Source organism: Capra hircus, chromosome 5, assembly GCF_001704415.2.
Source record: "Capra hircus breed San Clemente chromosome 5, ASM170441v1, whole genome shotgun sequence".
NCBI classification, from domain to species: Eukaryota; Metazoa; Chordata; class Mammalia; order Artiodactyla; family Bovidae; genus Capra; species Capra hircus.
In genome coordinates this window covers 43,130,554-43,154,354 of record NC_030812.1, presented here as the reverse complement: position 1 = coordinate 43,154,354, position 23,801 = coordinate 43,130,554, and the positions used below count along the sequence as shown (strand labels likewise).

Here is a 23,801-nt window from a genome sequence, read left to right as displayed (position 1 = left end):
CAGGTGAGAAGCTGGAACAACTGATAGGCTTCACTATATTATTTCGCATTTCTAGAGGATCACTTTTTTTTTTGCCTGCATCCAGTGTCTTAAAAATCTTTTCATATGTTTTTTTCCAGTTTTTTAGTTGTTTCAGGCAGGTTGGTTAATATGATCCCTGCTATTCTATCTTGATTAAGAGTGAAAGTTCTATTTGTTTGTTTGTATCAATTGCTCTGCTCCATCCTAGTTAACTGCAACGTTGATGTCTATACTTACACTTCAGTAATTTTGAGCTTCACAAGGATTGGGATTATATGTGTTTTTGCTCATGGTTATATCTTGAGCACATAAAAGGTTCTCAACACATCTGTTGATTAAGCGAATATATGCATGCATCACACTGTTGTGTAAGTAGACACATACAGAATATATTAGTTAGGAATGTGCTAGCTCCTTGTGTTCAGTCGCTCAGTCATGTCTGACTCTTTGTGACCCCATGAATTGCAGCACGCCAGGCCTCCCTGCTTCTTGTGAGGTACCCCTAAATTTTAGTGACTTACCATGGTAGAAGTTCATTTTTATTCACTTAGCACTTTTAAGCAGATGTTCATAGTTCATAGGCAGTTCTTTGTGAAATAATTCAGGAATCTGTGTTTCTTCTATCTTGGATCTTTGTGATCTTTTAGGGTTTTATTATCTGTATCTAACCAGTGAGATGAAGGGTAAAGAAGAGTTGGAGAAAGCACGCCTGCTTCTAAAAAACTTGAACTTAGAAGTGATACACCTAACTTTTATTCATATTTCTTTGGTGTGAGCCAGTTTCATGCTGACACTTAAATGTGTGATGGACTGGGAAATGTAGTCATTGGTGGGGCAACAGCTTCCCAGCACAAACCCGTACTGTACACAGGGAGACCAAACGTGTGGTGATTGAGTTTCAAGTGCAGAGATGCACTTGAGATAGTGATGTAGTCCTTCACTTCTTGTGATGTAGGCCAGTCTTTTCTTCTGGCCTTCTAAGATCATTGCTGAAGAACAGCCCTTGGTGGAATCCTGAGGCAGAAGTTGGGTTTTAGTACATGCTTTTTAAAATTTAGATTCCGGAGTCGACCCCAGATTCTGTTGAAAAAGAATTATTGTATTGAGGCTGGAGGATATGCATGTTCAATAAACTATCCTGTTGACTCTTTTTTTTTTTTTCTTTTTCAGTTGAAGTATAGTTGATTCACAGTGTTTCTATTAGTTTCTGGTATACATATTCTTTCTTTGATTCTTATATTCTTTTGATTCTTCTATTCACTAAGGTGTGAGACCTACTGGTATAAGGTGTTACTTTCAACTTTTAATTATTCTTCCTTAAAAGAAAATGAAAATGACTTAGGAAATAAAATTCAGTGGAATATTATAGCTTGCAGTCAGAGAAAGTCATTCGAAACACATACTTCTACAAATCCATGTTTGTCATGGCCCTGCTAACTGTGACCAGGATTGTTTGTAAACATTTACTGTGTTCTTTAATGAAAAAAACATTTCTTGAGTAACCAGTGTACTTAAAGGTTTATGAGGGCCTGTAGAGGGAAAAATAAATCAAGACTTTACTCGTAAAGATGTTTACTAGTTGGGGAAAAAAGGTATATATATGTGGTAATGTTTCATTGATTCTGAATTGTACGTTTTCCTTTATTTTAACATCTGTGAAGTCAGTATGAGTTTTAAAATTGCTCCCAGCTAGGCAACAGTCATGACAATTGTCATTGTCTGCTTGTGCGTGAACTTGCTTATAGCTGTTCATGTTGTTATTAAATCAGTGGAATTTATGCGAGTTTAGTGCTGTATTTGATACTGTGAATTACTGGGTTAAAAATCTTAAAAGGATCTCACTATGATATGACATCAAAACAAAGAGAAAGGTACAAAAGAGAATGACATATGATAAAAATTTGTGTCTCCATCAGTTTAAAAGACTTCTTCCTGTAAAGTATAAAACGAAAATTCTAACTGAAAAAAAAAAAATACCTCATCAGATGATAGTTTCATTGCCAGAATTTTTTTCTCTTGATGTATAAAATTTTTATCTTAAGAATAGTGTTAAATTTGACAGCATATACTTAGAGTCCTGATTTTCTGTTTTAAATGTCTCTTAAGTTTCTTTTCTCTAATACTGCTACTCTAAGTTTGTGTCTTGTCTGTTGCCTAAAATATTGCAGTAATTAACTGTTTTCCCTGTCTTAATTTTTTTTTAATCTAGCACATTGTTCAAGTTACTGTTTTGAATTGCAATCTGATTGTCACTATTATGTTTAAAATCCTTCAGTGACTTTCCATCGCCCTGGAGATGATATTCTCTTTTCTTTAAAGTTCTACTTTCTTAGCCAAGGTTTTTTAGGACTCACCATAAACCACATTTTCTGGCATTATCTAAGTATGGCATCCACCCTTCCCTGTCTTTAGCTACCATAGCTTACACTGTTTTAGTCTTTACATTTGGCAAGCTCCTACTTTTTCTAGTATGTGCATATCATTATGATAGTCCTTATCAGGACTTTTCCTTGTGAATCTGTTTAAATATTTGTTTCCTGTTTCTTTTTCCTTGTGAATCTATTTAGGTATTTGCCACTGTTAGTAGGCTATGGCTTTGTGAAAAGCATGAAGCAGGCCTCCTTCCTTTCATCTTTCCAGACCCTTGATGAATACCTGATGAATTGTTAACACAAAATTAGTGTTTGTTGAAGGAGTTAATTTCATATAGCTGTATTACAGTACAAGGTACTGATAATGAAAAGTACAAGTGACCTTTTAAAAAGTATTCACATGAAATACAAACTTGAGTTCATACAGGTAGCTTGAGTTGGATCTAGAAGCATAAAGAGTTGAACGTTTATGGCAGTCCAGATGGGTGAGATCAAATTGGGAAACGAAACAGGAACAAATCAGAAGAGTTTAACTCTAGTTTTAGAGTGTGGATCAAGTGTAATAACTCTGAGAAGGGAAAGTGAGCACATGTTGTAGAGGGTCTTTAGTATCAGGGTGAGGTTTACTGTGGTAGATGGTAGGGAACGACTCAAGAATATGCCATTGTGAATGATATATGTATTGCTCTAAGGATTGGAAGCTTCTCAAAGAACAGTGCCTTACTTGGTTTTGGTATCCTGAAGGGTTACCATATAGTAGGAAATGTTGAATGGATTGACTCAGTTTCATATATAATTATAAAATTGTGAAATTTTAGAGTTCAGAAGGACTTGGTAGTAAATTTATGCATTTACAGATTTATAAACTCAGGGAGAATTGGGATCTTTAGGATGACTTCCTGCTTTCTCTTCAGTAACATAATGTCTTTTTTCCTATTTATTTAGATCTACTTTTGTATTTTGTATTTGAGAGTATTTTTAAGTTTTCATTTTGTGTTGTTGTCTTTAGCATTATGAAGTTTCTTTTATCTTCTTTAATGACTTCTGCCCTGTGTCTGATATCAGTATTGAGGTCTCTATTTTGTTTTTATTTGTCTTATATTTTTTAGTACACTTCTAACCAGCCTTTTATTTTTAACCTGTCTGAATTACTTATTTTAGGTGTATCTCTTGTATAGAGACTGGAGATGGATTTTGCTCTTTTAGCTAGTCTGAAAATAATTTTCTTTTAATAAGTGAGTTATACACATATATGTTTATTGGAAAAAAATGCTGTATTTAGGCTTGTTTCTGTCACATAGCTTTCAGATGTCTAATCTGTGTGTATATAGATCTTTTCACTATGTGTACTGTTTTCTTTGGGTTCTCTTCCTTTTTTTAATGTTTTCCTTTTTTGTATTTTGGAAGGTTTGATTTCTAGTCTAGTTGTTATCTTTAATCAAAGAATTTCTCTTAGCCTTTCTTTAGATACTGACTTTGTTCCCTACTGTAAGTAGCACTGTAAAATTTTCTAGTAACTGTTTCTTTGCTTTGCCTCTATCATTTAATTCTAGTTTAATTTCTATGGGGTTAAATATGTTCAGATTTATACTAATTGATTTATGAGCTTCAAATTGTATCCCTTTATTCCCAGTTAATATTTAAGAAGTTAGTGAATTTGATTTTTTTCTCCTATTCTGCTGGGGTTTTATGTGTGTATTTTTACATTTCTAAGGCTTATAATATTTATGTAACTTTTCTCAACTTGCAGTTCAGTTCAGTCGCTCAGTCGTGTCTGACTCTTTGCGACCCCATGAATCGCAGCACGCCAGGCCTCCCTGTCCATCACCAACTCCCGGAGTTCAGTCAAACTCATGTCCATCGAGTTGGTGATGCCATCCAACCATCTCATCCTCTTTCGTCCCCTTCTCCTCCTGCCCCAAATCGCTCCCAGCATCAGAGTCTTTTCCAATGAGTCAACTCTTCTCATGAGGTGGCCAAAGTACGGGAGTTTCAGCCTCAGCATCATTCCTTCCAAAGAACACCCAGGGCTGATCTCCTCTAGAATGGACTGGTTCTCCAACACCAAAGTTCAAAAGCATCAATTCTTCGGCGCTCAGCTTTCTTCACATTCCAACTCTCACATCCATACATGACTACTGGAAAAACCATAGCCTTGACTAGACGGACCTTTGTTGGCAAAGTAATGTCTCTGCTTTTGAATATGCTGTCTAGGTTGGTCATAACTTTCCTTCCAAGGAGTAAACATCTTTTAATTTCATGGCTGCAATCACCATCTGCAGCCAAATTCTCAACTTTATTCCCCTTTAAAAAAAACAGACTTTTTAAAGATCAGTTTTAGGTTCATAGGAGAATTGAGAGGAACGTACAGAGCTGCCATAAGTTCCCTTTCCTCACATATGCATAGCCACTCCCATTATGAACATCTTGCCCCAGAATGATACATTCATTAAAATTGGTAAACCTAAATTGACATGTGATTACCCCCCCATTTACATTAGTGTTTACATTAGGATTCACTTTTGGTGTTGTACTTTCTGTGGGTTTTGACTAAAATATAATGATGTATATCTGTCATTATAGTATATGAATAGTTTCACTGTCCTAAAAATCCTCTGTGGTGATAGTGTATTCATGAAGTCATGCCTGACTCTTGCAACCCCATGGACTGTACCCTGTCAGGTTATTCTGTCCGTAGGATTCTCCAGGCAAGAATACTGGAGTGGGTTGCCATTTCCTTCTCCAGGTAATCTTCCCAACCCAGGAATCAAACCCAGGTCTCCTGCATTGCAAAAATCCTCTATGTTCTACCTATTCATCCCTCCCTACTTCTTAGTCCCTGGCAGCCCACTGATCTTTTATCATCTCCATAGTTTTCCCTGTTTCAGAATGTCAAAGAGCATGCAGCCTTTTAAGACTTGATTCTTTTATTTAGTCATGCACTTCTTTTCCTCCATATCTTTTCATGGCTTGATAGCTCATTTCCATTTAATGCTGAGTAATGGTTTGTTGTTTGGATATACCACAGTTTAATTATTCATCCACTTAACTGAAGCATATTTGGTTGCTTCCAAGTTTGGCAGTTATGACTGTATACACATCTGTGTGCAGGCTTTTGTGTGGATATGTTTTCAGTTCCTCTGGGTAATACCAAAGAGTATGATTACTGGATCATGTGGTAAGAATATGTTTGGTTTTGCAAAAAAAAAATTGCTGAAAGTCTTCCAAAGTGGCTGCACCATTTTATATTCCCACAAGCAGTGTATGAGAATTCCTGTTGTCCCCCATCCTTGTCAGTATATATTGTTGCAGTTCTGCTTTTTGGTCATTCTAATAGGTGTATGGTAGAATCATGTTGCTGTAGTTGGCGTTTCCCTGATGACATATAATATGGAACATCTTTTTATGTGCTCATTTGACATCTCTATAACTTTGGCAAGGTGTCTTTTCAGATCCTTTGCACACTTTTTAATCAAATTGTTTTCTTACTGTTGAGTTTTAAGATTTCTTTGTATATTTTGGTTAACAGTCCTTTATCAGATGTCTTCTGCAAATATTTTCTCCCAGTCTGTGTCTTGTCTTTTCATTTTTGTGTATCCTCATCTTTTATTTGTAGTTCTACAGTTAAATACATTTGTTTCTCATTCCCTGTCCTTAATGTTAAAGCTTCTCCTTTTTTTTGCTTGATTGTGTGAAACTCATTCACTGCTTGATTAGTCTGGAAAGCTCATGGGAGATATAGTTTCTAAAGTGTGACAAGTTTGTAACTTTTAATCTCTGGTCTTACATTTGAAGGATACTTTGACTGGATATAAAATTCTCAACTCACATTTTTTTCCCTTGAGTATCTTAAAAATGTGACTCCATTGTTAGCATAAAATGCTGTTGAAATTTGATACCTATCTGATTTTCTTTACCTTGTAGCTGACTTGGCTTTCTATTTAACTTTTTTATAATGGTAACTTCACGTATCTTTTTTTTTCTCTTTCATGTTTAAATGAATTGGATTTTCCAAGAGTTTGTGCCCCCACATCAGGCACTTCAACCCCTGGGATCTGCAGTGGAGAGATAAACCCCAAAGCATTTGGCTTTGAAAATCATTGGGACTTATGTCCAGGAGACCCAAAAGCTCTAGGGAACTGAGATTCCAATCTGAAAGACTCACATGCAGACTCACCCTGAGACCCAGCACAAAAGCAACAGTTTGAAAATTACCTAGACCATAAGTGAGGGAGATTCACTTATAATCTTAAAACCTCCACCAGAGGGCTGGGGGGATATTGGGACTCTGTGGGAATGGAAGTGCTTTCACTTCGGGTGCTCCCTTCCACATAACTGCTGATCTGTGGTCTAGGCACTGTATCCACATTTTCTCAGGGTCTAAGATTTGTGGAGATTCCCTTTTACTTAGTTTTGTTGAAGATGTAGTCATTGGGGTCTTCTGATATCCCAGTTGATATATTTGGTTTTTAGGAGTTGTTGTTCAGTCACCAAGTCATGTCTAACTCTTCGTGACCCCATGGACTGCAGCACACCAGGCTTCCCTGTCCTTCACCATCTCTTGGAGTTTGCCCAAGTTCATGTGCATTGAATCGGTGATGCCATCCCACCATCTCATCCTCTGTTGCCTTCTTCTTCTGTTTCAGTCTTTCCAGCATCAGGGTCTTTGCCAATGAGTTAGCTGTTCGCATCAGGTGACCAAAGTATTAGAATTTCAGTTTCAGCACCAGTCCTTCCAAAGAGTATTCAGGGTTTCTTTCCCTTAAGGTTAACTGTGCAAGGGACTTTCAAGAGTCTTCTCCAGTACCACAGTTCTAAAGCATCAATTCTTTGGTGCTCTGCCTTCTTTATGGTCCAGCTTTCACATCTGTACATGCCTACTGGAAAGACCATAGCCTTGACTATAGGAACCTTTGTTGGCAAAGTGATGTCTTTGCTTTTTAACACACTGTGTAGGTTTGTTATAGCTTTCATGCCGAGAAGCAATCATCTTCTAACTTCGTGACTGCAGTCACCATCTGCAGTGATTTTAGGAGTTGTTGGAGGATTCAAAAACTGTGCTGCCACCACAATTACATACAGCACAACTTTGAAAGATAAATTTACATATAAAATTTTTTTAATTGCATATTTTGACATCTTAATAAAGAAACTTTTTTAGCATCTATTTATTACCTGTTGAGGAGTTATGCATATACAGGATTTTTGTCATTAACATTCTTCTTGATTTTAAATGTAATATACATTGCTTGCCTCTGGTTGCAGTGTTAAATGGGTATAGTCTCCTAATGGACATTTTAGACTAATTGCAGTATGGTACATGAAATTATCTATAGGTCAACAATTGTTATGGTAAACATGAAACAACTTCACTAAACATTTCTTGAAATGAACCTGCGTTAAGTGAAGAAATTCCTTGCTTGATGGAAACAAATATGTTCAGAGCAAAGTTAAGGAAAAAACATGAAGTTCTTTAATTGTTTATTTTCACAGGTAATGAATAATTATACTTAATCTTTGGATATTTTATGAAAATTTAATATGTGAGTTGGAATTATTTGTAATTTTAGATTTGCCTGGTTGTTTCCACATAGCAAGTGCTAAATAAAAACTTCCAGTGTGAAATTTGTAGGAGGGGGCAGTATTAATATTTTATAATTTTATTAGTAAAGATTATAAAGTCTTCTGAGTCTAACATCAAACTTTGGAAATTAAAAAAAAAATAAAATGATCAATTTCTCATAGGAACTGAAGTTAAAAGATGAAGAGTGTGAGAGGCTTTCTAAAGTGCGAGATCAACTTGGACAGGAGTTGGAGGAACTCACAGCTAGTCTATTTGAGGTTGGTCTATTTATGTCTTGGTCAAGAGCAATGTCTTAATTTTTATATATTGATAGAATTATTTTTTGAGGGAATCTTGAAAAAGATATGCTTAGCTTCATGCATATTTGTAAGTCCTCTAAAAAAAATATTTAAGAAATATAGAGGCTACAACTTAAAATGATGTAAAAAACTATGGGCTACTAGAATCGGGTGGTTTAAAAATGTGAATGAAAAGAGAGGAAGTAAATTTTAATTTTGATTTTACCAACTATTTAGGGGCTGCTTTCAAGTAACTTTATATGATTCCATAACACAGATGGAAAACCTTTGAGGTAGTTTTCTGAAAGGGGGTAATTTGAGGAACATTATGTCCAGCCTGCCACAGGATCAGAATGTCTACCCAATTCAAGCCGTGTTTCTCAGTAGGGGTGCCATTGACATTATAGGACATTACATTAGCATCCTTGCTGTATTAATCAGGGTTTTCCAGGAAACAGAACCAATAGGATGCATGTCTGTACATACATATATCTATATACATGTAGAAAGAGGCTTATGTAAGGAGGTTGGCAAGTCCAAAACCTGGACGATGAGTTGGTAGACTAGAGACCCTGGAGAGACTGTGGTGTAGTTCCAGTCTCAGTCCAGAGAACCAGGAGAGCTGATCATGTGGTTCTAGTTTATAGTTCAAAGGCTGTTAGGCTTGAGACCCAGGAAGAGCTGGTGTTTCAACTTGAGTCTGAAAACAGAAAGAATTCTCTTTTACTTTTGGGGGATGAGCCTTTTTGTTCTAACAGGCCTTCAGCGGATTGGATGAGCAGCACCCACATTGTGGAGAGCAATCTGCTTTACTCACTTTACCAATTCACATATTAGCTCATCCAGAAGCATCTTCACAGAAACATCCAGAACGTCTGCCTTAAATGCCTGGGTACCTGGGGCCCAGTCAGGTTGCCACACAGAATTAACTATCACACTTGACGTTGTTCCCAGTAATCTAGTAATACTCCCTCATCATTTTGACAACTTTCAAGTACCCCTGTGGGGGGTGGGGAGAGGATATCATTTTCTAGCTTAAGAACCACTCCCTAGCGCATTTCCTTTAGGTTATAAGACCTTTGGCCTCAGAGGTTCCTTATCACACACACTGATGTGTTACTAGAGTGGCTAGTGTCGTCATCACTCTACCATATTTTCTTTTTTCCTCTGAAAATTTGTTCTTAAAATTTTTAACGTAAAAATGGATTTTAGGGGAAAAGTTTCTTCACCTTTGTTATTTTTGTGTATGCAGAATCTTTTTTAGTTTTAGATATGCATATTTGCTTCCATAGTTGTAATCCTCATATATTTTGTACTTTAAATAACATCTTTTCATGTTACTATATAGTCAGTGTAATGAAAATCATAATCTATCCAGTGTATATTCCACAGTTTTTATTGTTGTAAGTAATATTGCAGAGGATATTTTCAGAAGTGTGGGCTTTCCATGCCCCGCTCTGCTCACACCCCTTTGCTCTCTCACCTGTCTTTTTTGGGGTGATTTTCTTTCATGAATGTTTAAAAACTAACTTTTTTTTTGTTCAGTTAGCTAGTTATCAGAGATAATAGGACTTTAAATTTAAGCTTAGAAATAGTGGGAAATTGAAGATCTGGAGGGCTTCCTTGGTGACTCAGATGGCAAAGAATCCGCCTGCATTTCCAAAGACCCGGGTTTGATCCCTTGGTCAGAAAGATTCTCTGGAGAAGGGAATGGCAACCCACTCCAGTATTCTTGCCTGGGAAATCCCGTGGACAGAGAAGCCTGGTGGGCTATAGTCCATGGGGTCTCAGTCGGACGTGACTGAGCTACTAACAAAGATCTGGAACAGGAGTTATGTAATGTTACATTTTTATATGTAGAAGGAGTGTACAGAAACATAAGGCATTTCTTTCAGTAATGTCTGGCTAGAAGAAAATTTTACAATATAGTGTTAGTAGATAAGAAAGCAAATACATTATGCTGCTCATGTTAATGTTGGTTTCCTGCCAGCCTGCCCTTAATCTTAGCCCCCACTTAGTTCCCCCCAGCTGCATGTACATGTCATTTTGTTAGATGAAGCAGGAGAACAGACAGAAACCTTTCCCTGTCTCTAGCAGGATGTGAAGTACCAGAAGTGCAGTTTGTGCAATGAACGAAAAAGTTATCTAAAAAGCATAATTTTGGGATCCCTAATTTATCTCTGACCGAACAGTGACTAATAACCTTAACTGTGTGTACTTTCTGGGAAAGAAATTACACTGATTAAAGATGATTTCAGTAATGAAGAAAATTGTATTCAAACCAACTGCTTACTGAGTTTAGAAAAAAAGTAGAGAAAATTTTTCTGTGGTCTCAGTTGTGCCTTCATGATCTCAGTTTACCATTGTTTTATGAAAAAATGTTTTTGCTTACATTTTATGTATATGTGTAAATAGTTTTTTTTTAAGAATTGAAGATTATTCTGAATAAACTCAATTTATATAATTTTGGTAAGCTTGTAAACTCAGATTAGGAATTTATATATGATGAATGATCTTGAATATAGTTATACTTTTGTATTTAGCAAAAAATACAAGATTATGAAGTTGTATATGTATGTGTATATATATTTTTTCTTATAGTATTATGGATTTTCAGGTAATGCAAAATATAAAGTGAAATCGGTTAAAAGAATGCTTTACAAAGTAGTCTACATTTAACATGGAAAAAAAGATATGTAGTCTTAAGGTTTTTTCAGCCAATTTTAGTAAATGTCTATGATATGCTTAGTTTGTCTCAACAATGCTGTAAGCACATATAGTACAAATTATTTTGTCTGTGAAGAAAATCATAAGTAGAGTTAAGAAGAATGCTGGGACTCAAATTCATGACCTTGATCTTGCTTTTAAGTATGGTGAAAGTCATAAATGGCACTTCCTTTTCTTTCAAGCCACAGAGACAAATTTGAGCGTGAACCCTCATGATGAAGATATTAAGAATTCCCTATGCACGAGTCACTGTTCTAGACATATGTACTTAAATTATGAACATATACTAACACACATCATGTTACATACATACACAACACAAAAGTTTTAAAAAAGTGAAATAAAAATACTTAAATTTTTTATAATATAGAAGTATTCTCATTAAAATACATTGTATATATGTATATTTATTTCGTGAGAGCATTGTGATTGAATATGTTATCTTGTTTTTGAAACCTTGTTTTAAATTTATGATCCAGAAGATAGTGATTGTGAAGTCGCTCAGTCGTGTCCGACTCTCTGCAACCCTTTGGACTATAGCCTGCCAGGCTCCTCTGTCCATGGGATTTTCCAGGCAAGAGTACTGGAGTGGGTTGCCGTTTCCTTCTCCAATGATGATATGGTCTGAATTCCATTTTTAAAATTTAGATTTAATGTTATTGATAACTCACAGATATACTCATCTGAAAGGAACAAGTACATCTTTTCCTGTAATAAGTCATGATAATGAATTTTCAGTCCCATTGCTAGTTATGTGAAAGTTTTTCTGTAACATTCTCTAGCGAATTTTTGTCTTTAATGCCAACGAATTGTTTTTTAAAACTAATCAGAAGATGGTGAATAAACATTATTTTTTAAAAAGAAAAAAAAAAGATCAACTAAATTTGAATCACTGCTAACCAGAGAGGAAAAAAATTCTGTGTTTGTAAATATATGGACATGAATGTTTGTATAGATCACAGGTGTACAAACTATAGCCTGCAGACCAAAACTGGCCTATATCTACTTTTGTGCAGCCTAACGAGCTGAGGTTGGTTTTTACATTTTCAAATGATAAGAGGAGGAAAAAGAATCAAAAGAGGAATATTTTGTGACATATGAAAACTCTATGAAACTCATATTTCAGTGCCCATGAATTTTTATTGGAATGGCTATATTCATTGATTGTTTTATTGTCTGTGGCTGCCTTCACACTATAGCAGCAGAGCTGAGTAGTTACAAAACAGACCATATGGCTTAGAAGCCTGAACTACTTACTATCTGGCCTTTCTAGAAAGTTTACTGACTTTCCTGTGCAGATGATACTTAAGTAATTTTTCAGTTTCAGAATGACAGTAATAGAAAAGTTTTCAAGCTCATATGTCTTTTGATGTCTTTTGTCAATTTTTAAAATCCTATGAATTATCATTTTAGATACTCCTCTTGCCTCATTCTAGCTCTTTTTTCTTTCCTTTCTGGACTCCAGTTACATTTATTTTATACCTTTCCAGTATATCCCTATATCTCTAAGGGGACAAATCACCCCAAGTTTCAGCTCACTTTCCTCAGTTTACTTCTTCTGGATCTTGGGCCTCTGATTCTTCACTATTTTGTTGCTCTCTAATGCCTTCAAAAACGTTTTTAAAACATTTGTGCAGCTTTTAAAAACTGTTCTCTGTAGGATGTTTGTTCTGAGTTGCATGGTCCGCCATTAATGAAAGCAGAATCCAATTCTAAACATTAAACAAATATTCTCTCCATAGCACATATTACTTCTGGATTCATAGTTAAAATGTCACTTATTTTGAAGGATCAGATTAGATATACTTATTATTTGGGAACTACCTGTCAAGTAGTATTTTAATGACAGTCACTTGTTAAAATTCAGCACTTATTCAGCACATCTGAAATACTTGTTATTTTTAAAAGAAGAATGCTTATCTCATTATTAAATTTGATAGCTCCTACAGGCTTTGACTCAAGATAGCCAGCATAATGGTGCATGGAATATTCTCACAGTTAATCTCATTTAATTATAAGCATTCATAGTGAAGCTTTTCTTATTTAAAACAATATCTGTAAATTTATTATAATACAAGGGCACATACAAGGTGTAATGTCATTACATACTCTTAAGAGCAAATGAATAAATGGGAGTGCCACCGTGGAACTGTGGCGTGGAGAACTTCCACTCTCCCCTGAACAGCCGACAGACCTCGTGAGGGTTCGCTTGTCAAATTGTTAAACATCTTTGAAGCTGATTTCCTTCCTTCTGCCTTCCATCACTCTCTTCCTCGTGAACAGTAAATTGAAGTTCTAAGATCTAAGCTCTTACATCCTGGGGGATTATTGCAAGCACCCTGTATACTGTTCCAGTCCACCCTTATATTTTATTAGGATTATTCCATACAGCAGAGTAAGCTTTTTAAAATACAAACAACAAAATGTCATTCTCTTTCTTAAAAGGCCACAAGGCTTCATAATGGATTTAGAATAAAATCCAGAATTTGTACTCATATTTTACTTGATTATTAGAATGTCTTCAGAGTGTAAGGTCCTTAAGAGTTATCAGCACCTGGAACGGTAGCTGAGGAAGCTGCTGCTGCTAAGTTGCTTCAGTCGTGTCTGACTCTGTGCGACCCCACAGACGGCAGCCCACCAGGCTCCCCCGTCCCTGGGATTCTCCAGGCAAGAACACTGGAGTGGATTGCCATTTCCTTCTCCAATGCATGAAAGTAAAAAGTGAAAGTGAAGTCGCTCAGTCGTGTCTGACTCTTAGCGACCCCATGGACTGCAGCCTACCAGGCTCCTCCATCCATGGGATTTTCCAGGCAAGAGTGCTGGAGTGGGGTGCCATTGCCTTCTCCAAGCTGAGGAAGAGATGTTATGAATAAGTGTTTGATGAATAAATGTTGTATGAATGAAAGGGAATTAAATATCTAGAGTTTCGTATATTTGGTACTAAAAAATTAAGATCTTATGAAAGGATAAACTCAACCTTTCGATTGCTCTGCACAAAATCAAGATTTAGTATCGATTTGTGAGTTTTTATTGGGAGCTCTAAGGCTTCTCAGCTGTTACTCCTATAAACTGCAGCATTACTGATATGTTAATATTTTTGCTTGTTTCTCCTGTATGTCTTTGCTGTGCATAGTAATATGAATATAAATTATAAAAACCTAACTGCAAGGATGTTGGGTTTGACATGTGGATCATGACTTTTCCTTCTTTAACATTTGCAGTCTTTACACAAGTATTGATTAGAATGATCAAACTAACCTTGCCTGCCTCTGTGGTAATAGATACTAAAAGAAGGTACCTACTCTTTATTCCTAATAATTGATCTGCCTGATGACAGTTGCTGCTTCAGCTGTTGACACTGAATACTTAATTTTAGGCAAAATTTTGTTAGTGTATCTTTGTTTCAATCATAGACACCTGTTGAAAGATTTTTGAAAACAAATGACAAATACTTTGTTTCCAAAATATGAGATGTTAACTTTTTTAGGAAGCTCATAAGATGGTGAGAGAAGCAAATGTCAAGCAGGCAACAGCAGAAAAACAGCTAAAAGAAGCACAAGGAAAAGTAAGTTTTTGCTGCTTTTAATAGGATAAAATATAAAGAAACTAGTAATTACAGTTTGAAAAATACCTTGATGTTTATTGGATTTGTTCTGATTATAAAAGTACTGCTTACTTTAGAAGATTTTTAAAACTACAAGACACTATAAAGAAGAAAATAGCTACTACATAGATATAATTAATAGTGAACATTTGGTATACATTTATATTAGAAGCAAATGATTTAAAGCTTTGTGAATCACACATATTATCAAAAGGATTATATAATTACACTTTAAAGTCAATTATTTTTTAATTCACTAAAAAAGCCGCTGAAATGTTACTAGATTTTGCTGTTTTAGAAACGAACTGCGCCTAATCATAAACTATTTTTAAATATGAAGATTCTGAAAATTTGCATCTGTTCAGTCGCTCAGTCGTGTCCGACTCTTTGTGACCCCATGGACTGCAGCACGCCAGGCTTCCCTGTCCATCACCAACTCCTGGAGCTTGCTCAAACTCATGTCCATTGAGTTGGTGATGTCTACAGCCATACCACCCTGAATGCACCCAATCTCATCTGAAAATCCACATAGTGAAATGTTAAACATTTTGATAATTTTAAAATTTTCATCTGACATTGTGAATAGCAACTTAATCCAGATTGTATGGGAACATCAAAAAACTGATTAAAAATAAAAAGTCCTCCCAAAAAACCCATTTAGTTTACTTTCCTTTTATTACTCCACAGGAAATACACATTAAACTTATGTTTCTTCTCTGAAAGTTACCAAATTGTTAACATTTAGCTGCATCTGTCAGAAAACATATTCAGTACATGTGACTGTGTTGATTTCTTTTCAAGATTGATGTACTCCAAGCTGAAGTAGCTGCATTGAAGACACTTGTATTGTCCAGTTCTCCAACGTCACCTACGCAAGAGCCTCTGCCAGGTGGAAAGGCACATTTTAAAAAGGGGCATACAAGAAATAAAAGTACAAGCAGTGCTATGAGTGGCAGTCATCAGGACCTCAGTGTGATACAGCCAATTGTAAAAGACTGCAAAGAGGTAACTCGTCCAGGACTGTCCCTTCTGACTCTGTTGATACTTAGTAATTCTCATCACTGAGCTGTTGGTTATGATTTTTGCCAGGAAAACTTTTAGTACAAAATATTCAGTATTAAGATGGGGGAGGCTTTGTCTAGAGCTGGCTGCTTTCAGGGATTCTTCAGTTCCCTTCTCTTCCTGGCTGACCTTGGAGTACCTGCTGGAAACTTGGTAAGTTTCTTAATCTCAATGTTTCATTTAGGGAGCAAACTGTCGTGTATTATATAAAGGAGAGTGGGTGACTTTAATGATCTGGCTAGTCAAAATTTATTGCTTGCATGCTCCAGCAAAATATGAACATAAGAAATATATGAAAATATTAGGTGATTTTCTTGAAGAACAGTGCGTTATTTTTACTTAAATTCTGGGAGAAACAATTTTATATCAGTAAGGTAGTCCTGGAGTTAATTCAGATAATTAAGCAACAACAATAGAACTGATGGTAAGCTCTAATTTTATAAGGTATGTTATGAGGATAGCTGAGATAATGTGCTGATATTTTGAGCTGTTTTGAGTAAAAATTGTGTAATTGTAAAATAGTTTTTACTTACATGTGATGAGAAAGCATGTCCAAGGGGATTGATCACTAATTAACAAGCAGCCTTCTCCCATTTTTTTTCTTGAAAGTTGTATTTTACATTGTCGAATTCAAGTCTCTCGTTAATCTTTAAGAAGCTGTGCTTGTTTAGATTTTTACATAGAAGCCAGGAGTTTATTTAATTGAATAGCCAGGGTTGTTGCTCATTTTAATTGAATTGTATATTGTTTAGTTATTCATAAGAAAGAACGATGCTGGTGAGAGAGAAGTTCAGTACTTCGTTAAATCTGAATGTGATGAAATTAAAATTCACACTGGTTTCTGTTAAATATTTAAGAAATGTTTTTAGTCATAACTTTAATTCTGATTTCTTTCAGTATTGATAGCATTTTTAATTGCTTGGTACAACTTGTATTTTTGCTGTGATTTCTCAGTGTGTGTAATTATGTACCCTTTTCTCCCTGTTTTTTACACTAAGAAAATTTGGATGTTTCTCATGGAACATTTTAAAGTTTTGTATTTATGAAATTCCTTAAAATATGTCTATAGGCAGCATATAACCTTCTGCTTTCTGGCTATATCTTGTATTGTAATATTTTGTGAAAAACTTGTCAAAATGTTTTATTAGACAAAGGAAACACATAAATTTGACCTGTGTAAATCTTAGATACAGTTGGACAGAAAATGGGATATGTCCATGTTTCTTCAGAAAATGTGATGGGGGCACTCAGTCATGACTTTACAGTGTTTCTTCTGAAAGCAGTGAGGACACAGGTGCATGCATGCACACACAGTCAGGCAAGGCTCTGAGGTCAAGTCTCTCAAATGGGAACTTTTACTGGTTTCTTGCTTGGTAACCTTGGTCAAGTTATTTTCTCTCTCTAAACTCTAGTTTTCTTATCTATAAATGGAGGTTATAATATTTATCTTGCCCAGCTTTGAGGATTAAATGTTTGTGAAGTGCTTATTACTGTAGTTCCTGACAGAGTCAGCTCTTAATAAGTAGTTTAAATTATTGCCTTTCAACTAGAATCTTTTCTCAGAACACTACTTACCCAGTTTGGGTTTTATATCCATCAAAGGGTAGATTTTACAAAGAAAATTAATTTGAAAATGTATTACTTATCTGCTAATATTTTTATCCTTTTGCCTTTAGCTTTGATTCAAGGAATTTATGGATTGGGATGAAAAAAATTCACATTGAGATTGCCATTATACACCTTAGAGGAAAGTCTCTAGGAAAGCTGGGGTACAGCCGGTCTTTTGTTACTTTCACATAGACTACATGCACATCTGATTGAGCTGTCCTGGAGGCCGTAGATGCAGTCAGTGTTTCATTTACAGGGTATCTAGTGCTTCTGGACAAGAGGGGCTTAAAGTTGCGGGTGGATGAGGGACACTGCTCTGTGTTTGGGTGGCTGGGGGCTGGGTGGATCTTTATATGCTGATGGGCAGTATTGAGCTGGGCTGGGGGAATCCAAAGAGAAGAATACTTGGGAAAAATTATTAAATTGGAAGGAAAGAGAAGAGACAACTGGAAGAGTGAATAGGAAGGCCAGTGCCAGCTGGATTATTGGTAATTCAAATGGTAGATACTAGATGTTGAAATGGCAAAAAAATCTAAATGAATGTTACATATTTGAGATAGTCAGTTTAGGAGGCTGTGTGTGTGTGCTGCTTTTAGTTTTGCAGCTTGTAGAGTAAAAATTTTGAAAATTCTGGAAATGCCTTAAATAGCTGAACAGTTGGTGTCACTTTTGACCCCAAAATAGATTTCACAGTTTGGTCAGCCTCTATTAAACACTTGTTTTAATTAACTTGGCTCCAGATTGTTTTCAGAAGACTTTTGTATTCAGAACAGTGTGCACCTGTGTCTTAAGAAGAACTCCAACATTAGTGTTACATTTTTTTTGGTGGGTAGGTAATGGTAGTGATCTTTGACACCGTAGTGATTACATTGAAAAGCACCCGCTAGTTATTTGGGAGTTTAGATTGTTTTTTAAAAAGAATGAAATATTGCCATTTGTAGCAACATAAATGGACCTAGAGAGTATCATACTTTTTGAAGATGTCAGAAAGAAAAACACAAATATGATCACTTATATGTGAAATCCTAAAAAAGGTACAAATGAACTTATTTACAAAACAGAAACAGACTCACAGACATAGAAAGGGATCTTATGGTTGCCAAAGGGGAAAGGCTGAGAGAGGGATAAGTTAGAAGTATGAGATTAACAGATATACACCACTGTATATAAAATAAGCCAAGAATTTACTGTATAGTACAGGGAACCATGGGATTCCCTAGTGGCTCAGTGGGGAAGATCTTGCCTGCCAGTGCAGGAGAGGCAGGTTCAATCCCTGGGTGGGGAAGATCCCCGGAGAAGGAAATGGCAATCCACTCCAGTATTCTTGCCTGGGAAAATCTCGTGGACAGAGGAGCTGGCAAGCTACACTCCAGGGGGTTACTAAAGAGTTGGACATGACTTAGCAGCTAAAACAACAACAGGGAACTATATTCAATACCTTATAATAATCTATAATGGAAAGAATTTGAAAAAAAAAGTTTAATTGAATCACTTTGCTATATACCTGAAACAAACAATATTGTAAATCAGCTATACTTCAATTAAAAAATTGCTATCCTGTATTATATCTAGTCAAGAATGGTTCAATTGTTATTTTAAATAAAGAATATTTGTTTTTTGGTAATATATTAATTAGGTTTTGGTTTTATAAAGTGATTTTCTGTTTGTACTTATTTAAAAGTTATTTTATGTTTTCTTTTGTCAGGCTGACTTATCCCTGTATAATGAATTCAGATCTTGGAAGGATGAGCCCACAATGGACAGAACCTGTCCTTTCTTAGACAAAGTCTATCAGGAAGATATCTTTCCTTGTTTAACCTTCTCAAAAAGTGAGGTAATTTTTTAAAAACTTTAATAGAAATGCATTAGAGTTGTTCCTATACCTTTTACTTAGACATGTTACATATTTTACTATCTCTTACATAGATAATTTATAAAATGTCATGTTTCACCATTTTCTCCATTCCATATTAGGGTCATAATAATTTCTTGGCATTCACTTACTGAACCTTCTTCCTTATTTGAGCAGAGGATCACTCACACTGCAGTATGTTTTGCACTGGAGTGAAGTATTAAATATGTTAAGGGGGTAGGGCTTATTAACTTTTAGTCCAAGAGTCAGTGTAAAGGAATTTCTGTATACTTCAAGCTGTTTGTTCGGTTTATCCATATGTGATTTTAAAACTCCTGTTTAGTTCCTTCATCGTTAAAACAGGGGGAAAAATGCCTTCCTTGCCCATGTCTCAGGTTTGTTAAGACAAAACGAAGTCAATTAAGTAGATAGAAAAACTTCCCTGGTGGCTCAGACGGTAAAGCATCTGCCTGCAGTATAGGAGACCCAAGTTCTATCCCTAGATTGGGAAGAACCCTTAGAAAAGAGAAGGCTACCCACTCCAGTATTCTTGCCTGGAGAACTCCATGGACAGAGGAACCTGGTGGGCTATAGTCCATGGAGCTTCAAAGAGTCGGACATGACTGTGTGACTAACATTTTGACACTTTCAAGTAGACAGAAAACCTTAAAATGCTGTGCAAATGTAAGGTCATAATTTTAATTTGTTCTTACATGCGGGAGGTTTGTCTGCAAATATCCAGTCAATAAGTGTTTTAAGAAAGTTAATCCTAAGAGTCTTTAGAGAATTTAATTACAACACTACTTGTAAGGAGAAGTTAAGAGGAAGACTAAAATGCTTTTGATATATAGCTGTTAGTCATTATGGCTCTGGCCCTAATTTTAGGTAGATTGCTACAAAAAGTAATCTTGCCAGTATAAAGTAGTTTGCCCATTTCATCAATTGTCTATCAGTTACTACCGTCTCCATCTGGGCATTTAATATTTGATAATTCATTTAATTCTTTTGTATATTCTTGTGCACATAAACACGAGATCATTAAATATATAGCTCTGCTTAATATATATTGCTCTGTTATGATGACCAGTATTAAAAAATAATGCATAAATTTGGCAAAATCAAGCATTAGGATATTCATTTTGAAGTGACTTTAATAGTGGATGTTAATTCTGGATAAGGGGTGATCTGGAATTAATGTCTTTAATTTCCTTCCAGAAAATGAGAAAAGTTATTTAGCTATAACTGAATCACTTTTCATAACAATATTGGAGTTAGGAAAGAATTCAAACCAAGCTTATGTGGTTTCTTTCTTTTTCATTAGCTAAGGCAAATCTAGGGGAACTTGGGGAAAAATAACTTTTAAACATCAGTTTACTGTGAACTAGAATTTTCCATTTTCCTGTCAGCATCTAATGTTTTTTGTGTTCTGTGAAGTTGGCTTCAGCTGTTCTGGAAGCTGTGGAGAACAACACTTTAAGCATTGAACCAGTGGGATTACAACCTGTTCGATTCGTGAAAGCATCTGCAGTTGAATGCGGAGGACCAAAGTATGTTTTCAAAATCATGTCTTGTGGAAGAATACTGAGTCTTAAAAATTTTATGTGTTGCAGTTACTTTAATTTTTTCTGGTTTTAAATATGGTTAAATCTCTCGTCAGTTTTCTGTTTAGAGTCTGTGCAGCCCAGAGACCAACCCGCAGGCAGTGTGGGGATTTCAGATGTATCGTCAGTGGAGAGCTCTTTAATTACAGACCTGTACGTGGGATCCAGGTAGATCAGGTGTCAGAAACTTTTTTTTTGTAAACCACATATTGTAATCCATTACCTGATTATGAAATCTCTTTTATGGGTCATAAGCAGATTTTTTTGGTTATACTTTTCATGTTCTGGGCTTTTTGTATAAAATATTTCTTCTTGAAGTTTGCTGTCAAAAATAATTTGAAAAAACAGTGAATTAGACCAGGTCTTGCCAAGCATGAAAACAGGGCACCAAAAGACTTGGCTAGTCCTCTCCTTCAGTACTCTCATTGTAAAGCTTTCTCACTTTGGTAAAGAAACATTTCTGTCGTCATGTGTAAGAAATATTTGACAGTTGTGTACCTTCAGGGGTGACTCCACATTTCATAGCAGAACAAGCCTTTTTCCAACCAGTTCTGGAAAAGATTGAAACCAGCAGTACCTAAAACCTTTGGCACAGCTGTTTAAAAGGTGACTTTGAAAGATTTCGGGGAAGCTGCTTAGTTGGTTAAAAACTAGATCAGTATAAGGGGACTGAAGAGCCTAGGAGAGCTCATGTGCGTGCATGCTAAGTCGCTCAGTTGTGTCCGATTCTGGACAACATACTGGAGTATGTTGTCATACCTCATCCAGGGGATCTTCCCCACCCAGGGATCGAACCCACGTCTCTTATGTCTCCTGCATTGGCAGGCAGGTTCTTTACCGCTAGCATCACCTGGGAGGCCCAAAAGAGCTCCTAGCTAGCAACAATTGAATCCTGTCAGGCAGGCTATTTGAAGGCAAAAGAAGAAGCGGCTGGTTGAGATTAACTGCTGCTGCTGCTGCTGCTGCTGCTGTTGCTAAGTCGCTTCAGTTGTGTCCGACTCTGTGTGATCCCATAGACAGCAGCCCACCAGGCTCCCCCGTCCCTGGGATTCTCCAGGCAGGAACACTGGAGTGGGTTGCCATTTCCTTCTCTATTGCATCAAAGTGAAAAGTGAAAGTGAAGTCGTGTCTGACTGCAGCCCACCAGGCTCCTCCGTCTATGGGATTTTCCAGGCAAGAGTACTGGAGTGCCATTGAGAGATTAACTGCTAGGTCTGTTAAAACCGGATGTGGGAGTTGTGTCGTTCTTCCTGTTTCCTGTTATGCACATTGCACTCTCAGCAGGATCAGTCAGTGCTGGTATTTGGGTAACTTATTTTTTTAGTCCTGTGTTTGTTCGTGAGCCACAAGTCACGAACCACACCTAGAGTTGTGTCCTGTTTTATGCTCCCCATGCACTTGTAGTATGGTGGCCTCTGAATTTTGGGGAAGAGATTTACATTTCTAAATTCTACCCATCAACAAACTCCTGGGTATTTTTATCCTGATTGTTAATGATAGCAGTTTTTGTACTTGAAGTTCTGTGTTATATCTTATTTTACAATAGCAGTTTTTATTGTAGGATTTTAAATTTATGGTTGCATTGTATCCATCCCACATATTAAATGTGTAATATCATCAAATGAAATCTCAGTTACAGTAGATTTTTACAATATTTTAGTAAAATAATTATACTGAATGAAAGTGAAAGTCACTCAATCATGTCCACCTCTTTGTGACCCCATGGACTATGCAGTCCATGGAATTCTCCAGGCCAGGATAGTCTAGTGGGTAGCCTTTCCCTTCTCCAGGGGATCTTTCCAACCCAGGGATCAAATCCAGGTCTCCTGCATTGCAGGTGGATTCTTTACCAGCTGAGCCACAAGGGAAGCCCAAGAATTCTGGAGTGGGTAGCCTGTCCCTTCTCCAGCGGATCTTTCCAACCCAGGAATCAAAGGGGGTTTCCTGCATTGCAGGTGGATTCTTTACCAACTGAGCTATTTAGGGAACAATTAACATAGTTAAGGGTATTATTGTGCTTGTGGAAATGGGGCCGGAAGCCAAGATGTTTGCAGTGCATATTGTGTGGAGAAAACCAAAGGAAAATGGTGTCCTTTTTTTTTTTTTTTTTCTAAAATGAAACGTGAAGTATGGCCCTGGCTAAGGCTCTTGTGGATGAGATTGTCACTAAGTGAATGGCATAGTGCTCTGGGAATTTTGTGGAAGGCGAAGTCACTCCACTGGTGGTGATCAGAACAATTATTGGAGGGGCTTTGGTTTGATCTGGGTTTTAGAAGCATGAGTGGAATTTGGATAACAAAGACTGAAGAAGGGAACAAGGAAACTGCGTTCAAAGGATGATGAGCGTATGGGGAGGAAAGATGTGTAAAGAAAGAGTTAGAGGTGACTGGATGGGGGATGTGAATTTTTGGAAGTTAATAGGGCTCTGGTTTACAAGATGATAGATGCGGACTTAGACACGCTGACATTCTTGAGTGAAAATGGCAAGCAAGGATTTGAAATCTTGGGACTAGGGCTATTGAGATACTGAGGTAGTGTAGTATGTTTTTTTTTTTTTAATTGGAATTAGAGGTCAGAAGACTTAGCGTTGAATTCTAGCTCAAATAAAAATATATTAGCCTCAGAAATGAGATAACTTAAACACTTTATTATTTTAAAAGTTGATACTTAAAACCATTTTACCTGAGTCATTTGAAAGTTAGAAAAATAGTAGACAGACAGATATGTCTGCTTCCAGAAGAGCATTGTAAAGGTGATTTTAATCAGTTTGATGGTACTTTTTTCTCTTGTGTAAATTATACTTAAAATAGTATAGTTCCAAGGACTTTTAACACTTGTGCCTTAAATTTCTTGATTGTCCATCCTCCTCAAGCTAGTAGTAGTGCTTTTAAATATTATTATAGATCATTAAAGGTGTTTTCTAATAAAGGAACAGTGAGGTGAAATCTCTTGAAAAGGTAAGAATTCTTTTGTGATTTGAATGGCCAAAATTATTCTCTTTTAAGTAACCATTTGTTGTGTGTTTGCTTAATATGGAGCCACATACATTTCATATTTCTCGTAAGTATAGCTGAAAATTCAATGTCTAGTTA

The 23,801-nt window shown here is 36.3% G+C and overlaps 1 protein-coding gene across 7 annotated transcripts in view; it reads left to right on the top strand.

Annotated features, from left to right (window-relative positions):
* Nucleotides 1-23,801, top strand: part of RAB3IP (RAB3A interacting protein) — a 69,650-nt gene that overhangs the window by 40,012 nt on the left and 5,837 nt on the right. For 4 of the 7 annotated variants that reach the window (XM_018047952.1, XM_018047949.1, XM_018047950.1 and 1 more), the window contains exons 4-8: nt 8,139-8,234; nt 14,470-14,547; nt 15,388-15,591; nt 18,962-19,090; nt 20,543-20,655. In XM_018047952.1, coding sequence (XP_017903441.1) covers nt 8,139-8,234; nt 14,470-14,547; nt 15,388-15,591; nt 18,962-19,090; nt 20,543-20,655 — 620 coding nt within the window. Of the gene's footprint in view, nt 1-8,138; nt 8,235-14,469; nt 14,548-15,387; nt 15,592-18,961; nt 19,091-20,542; nt 20,656-20,765; nt 20,887-23,801 lie in introns of all 7 variants that reach the window. The other 3 variants (XR_001918056.1, XR_001918055.1, XR_001918057.1) reach the window with 2 other exon arrangements.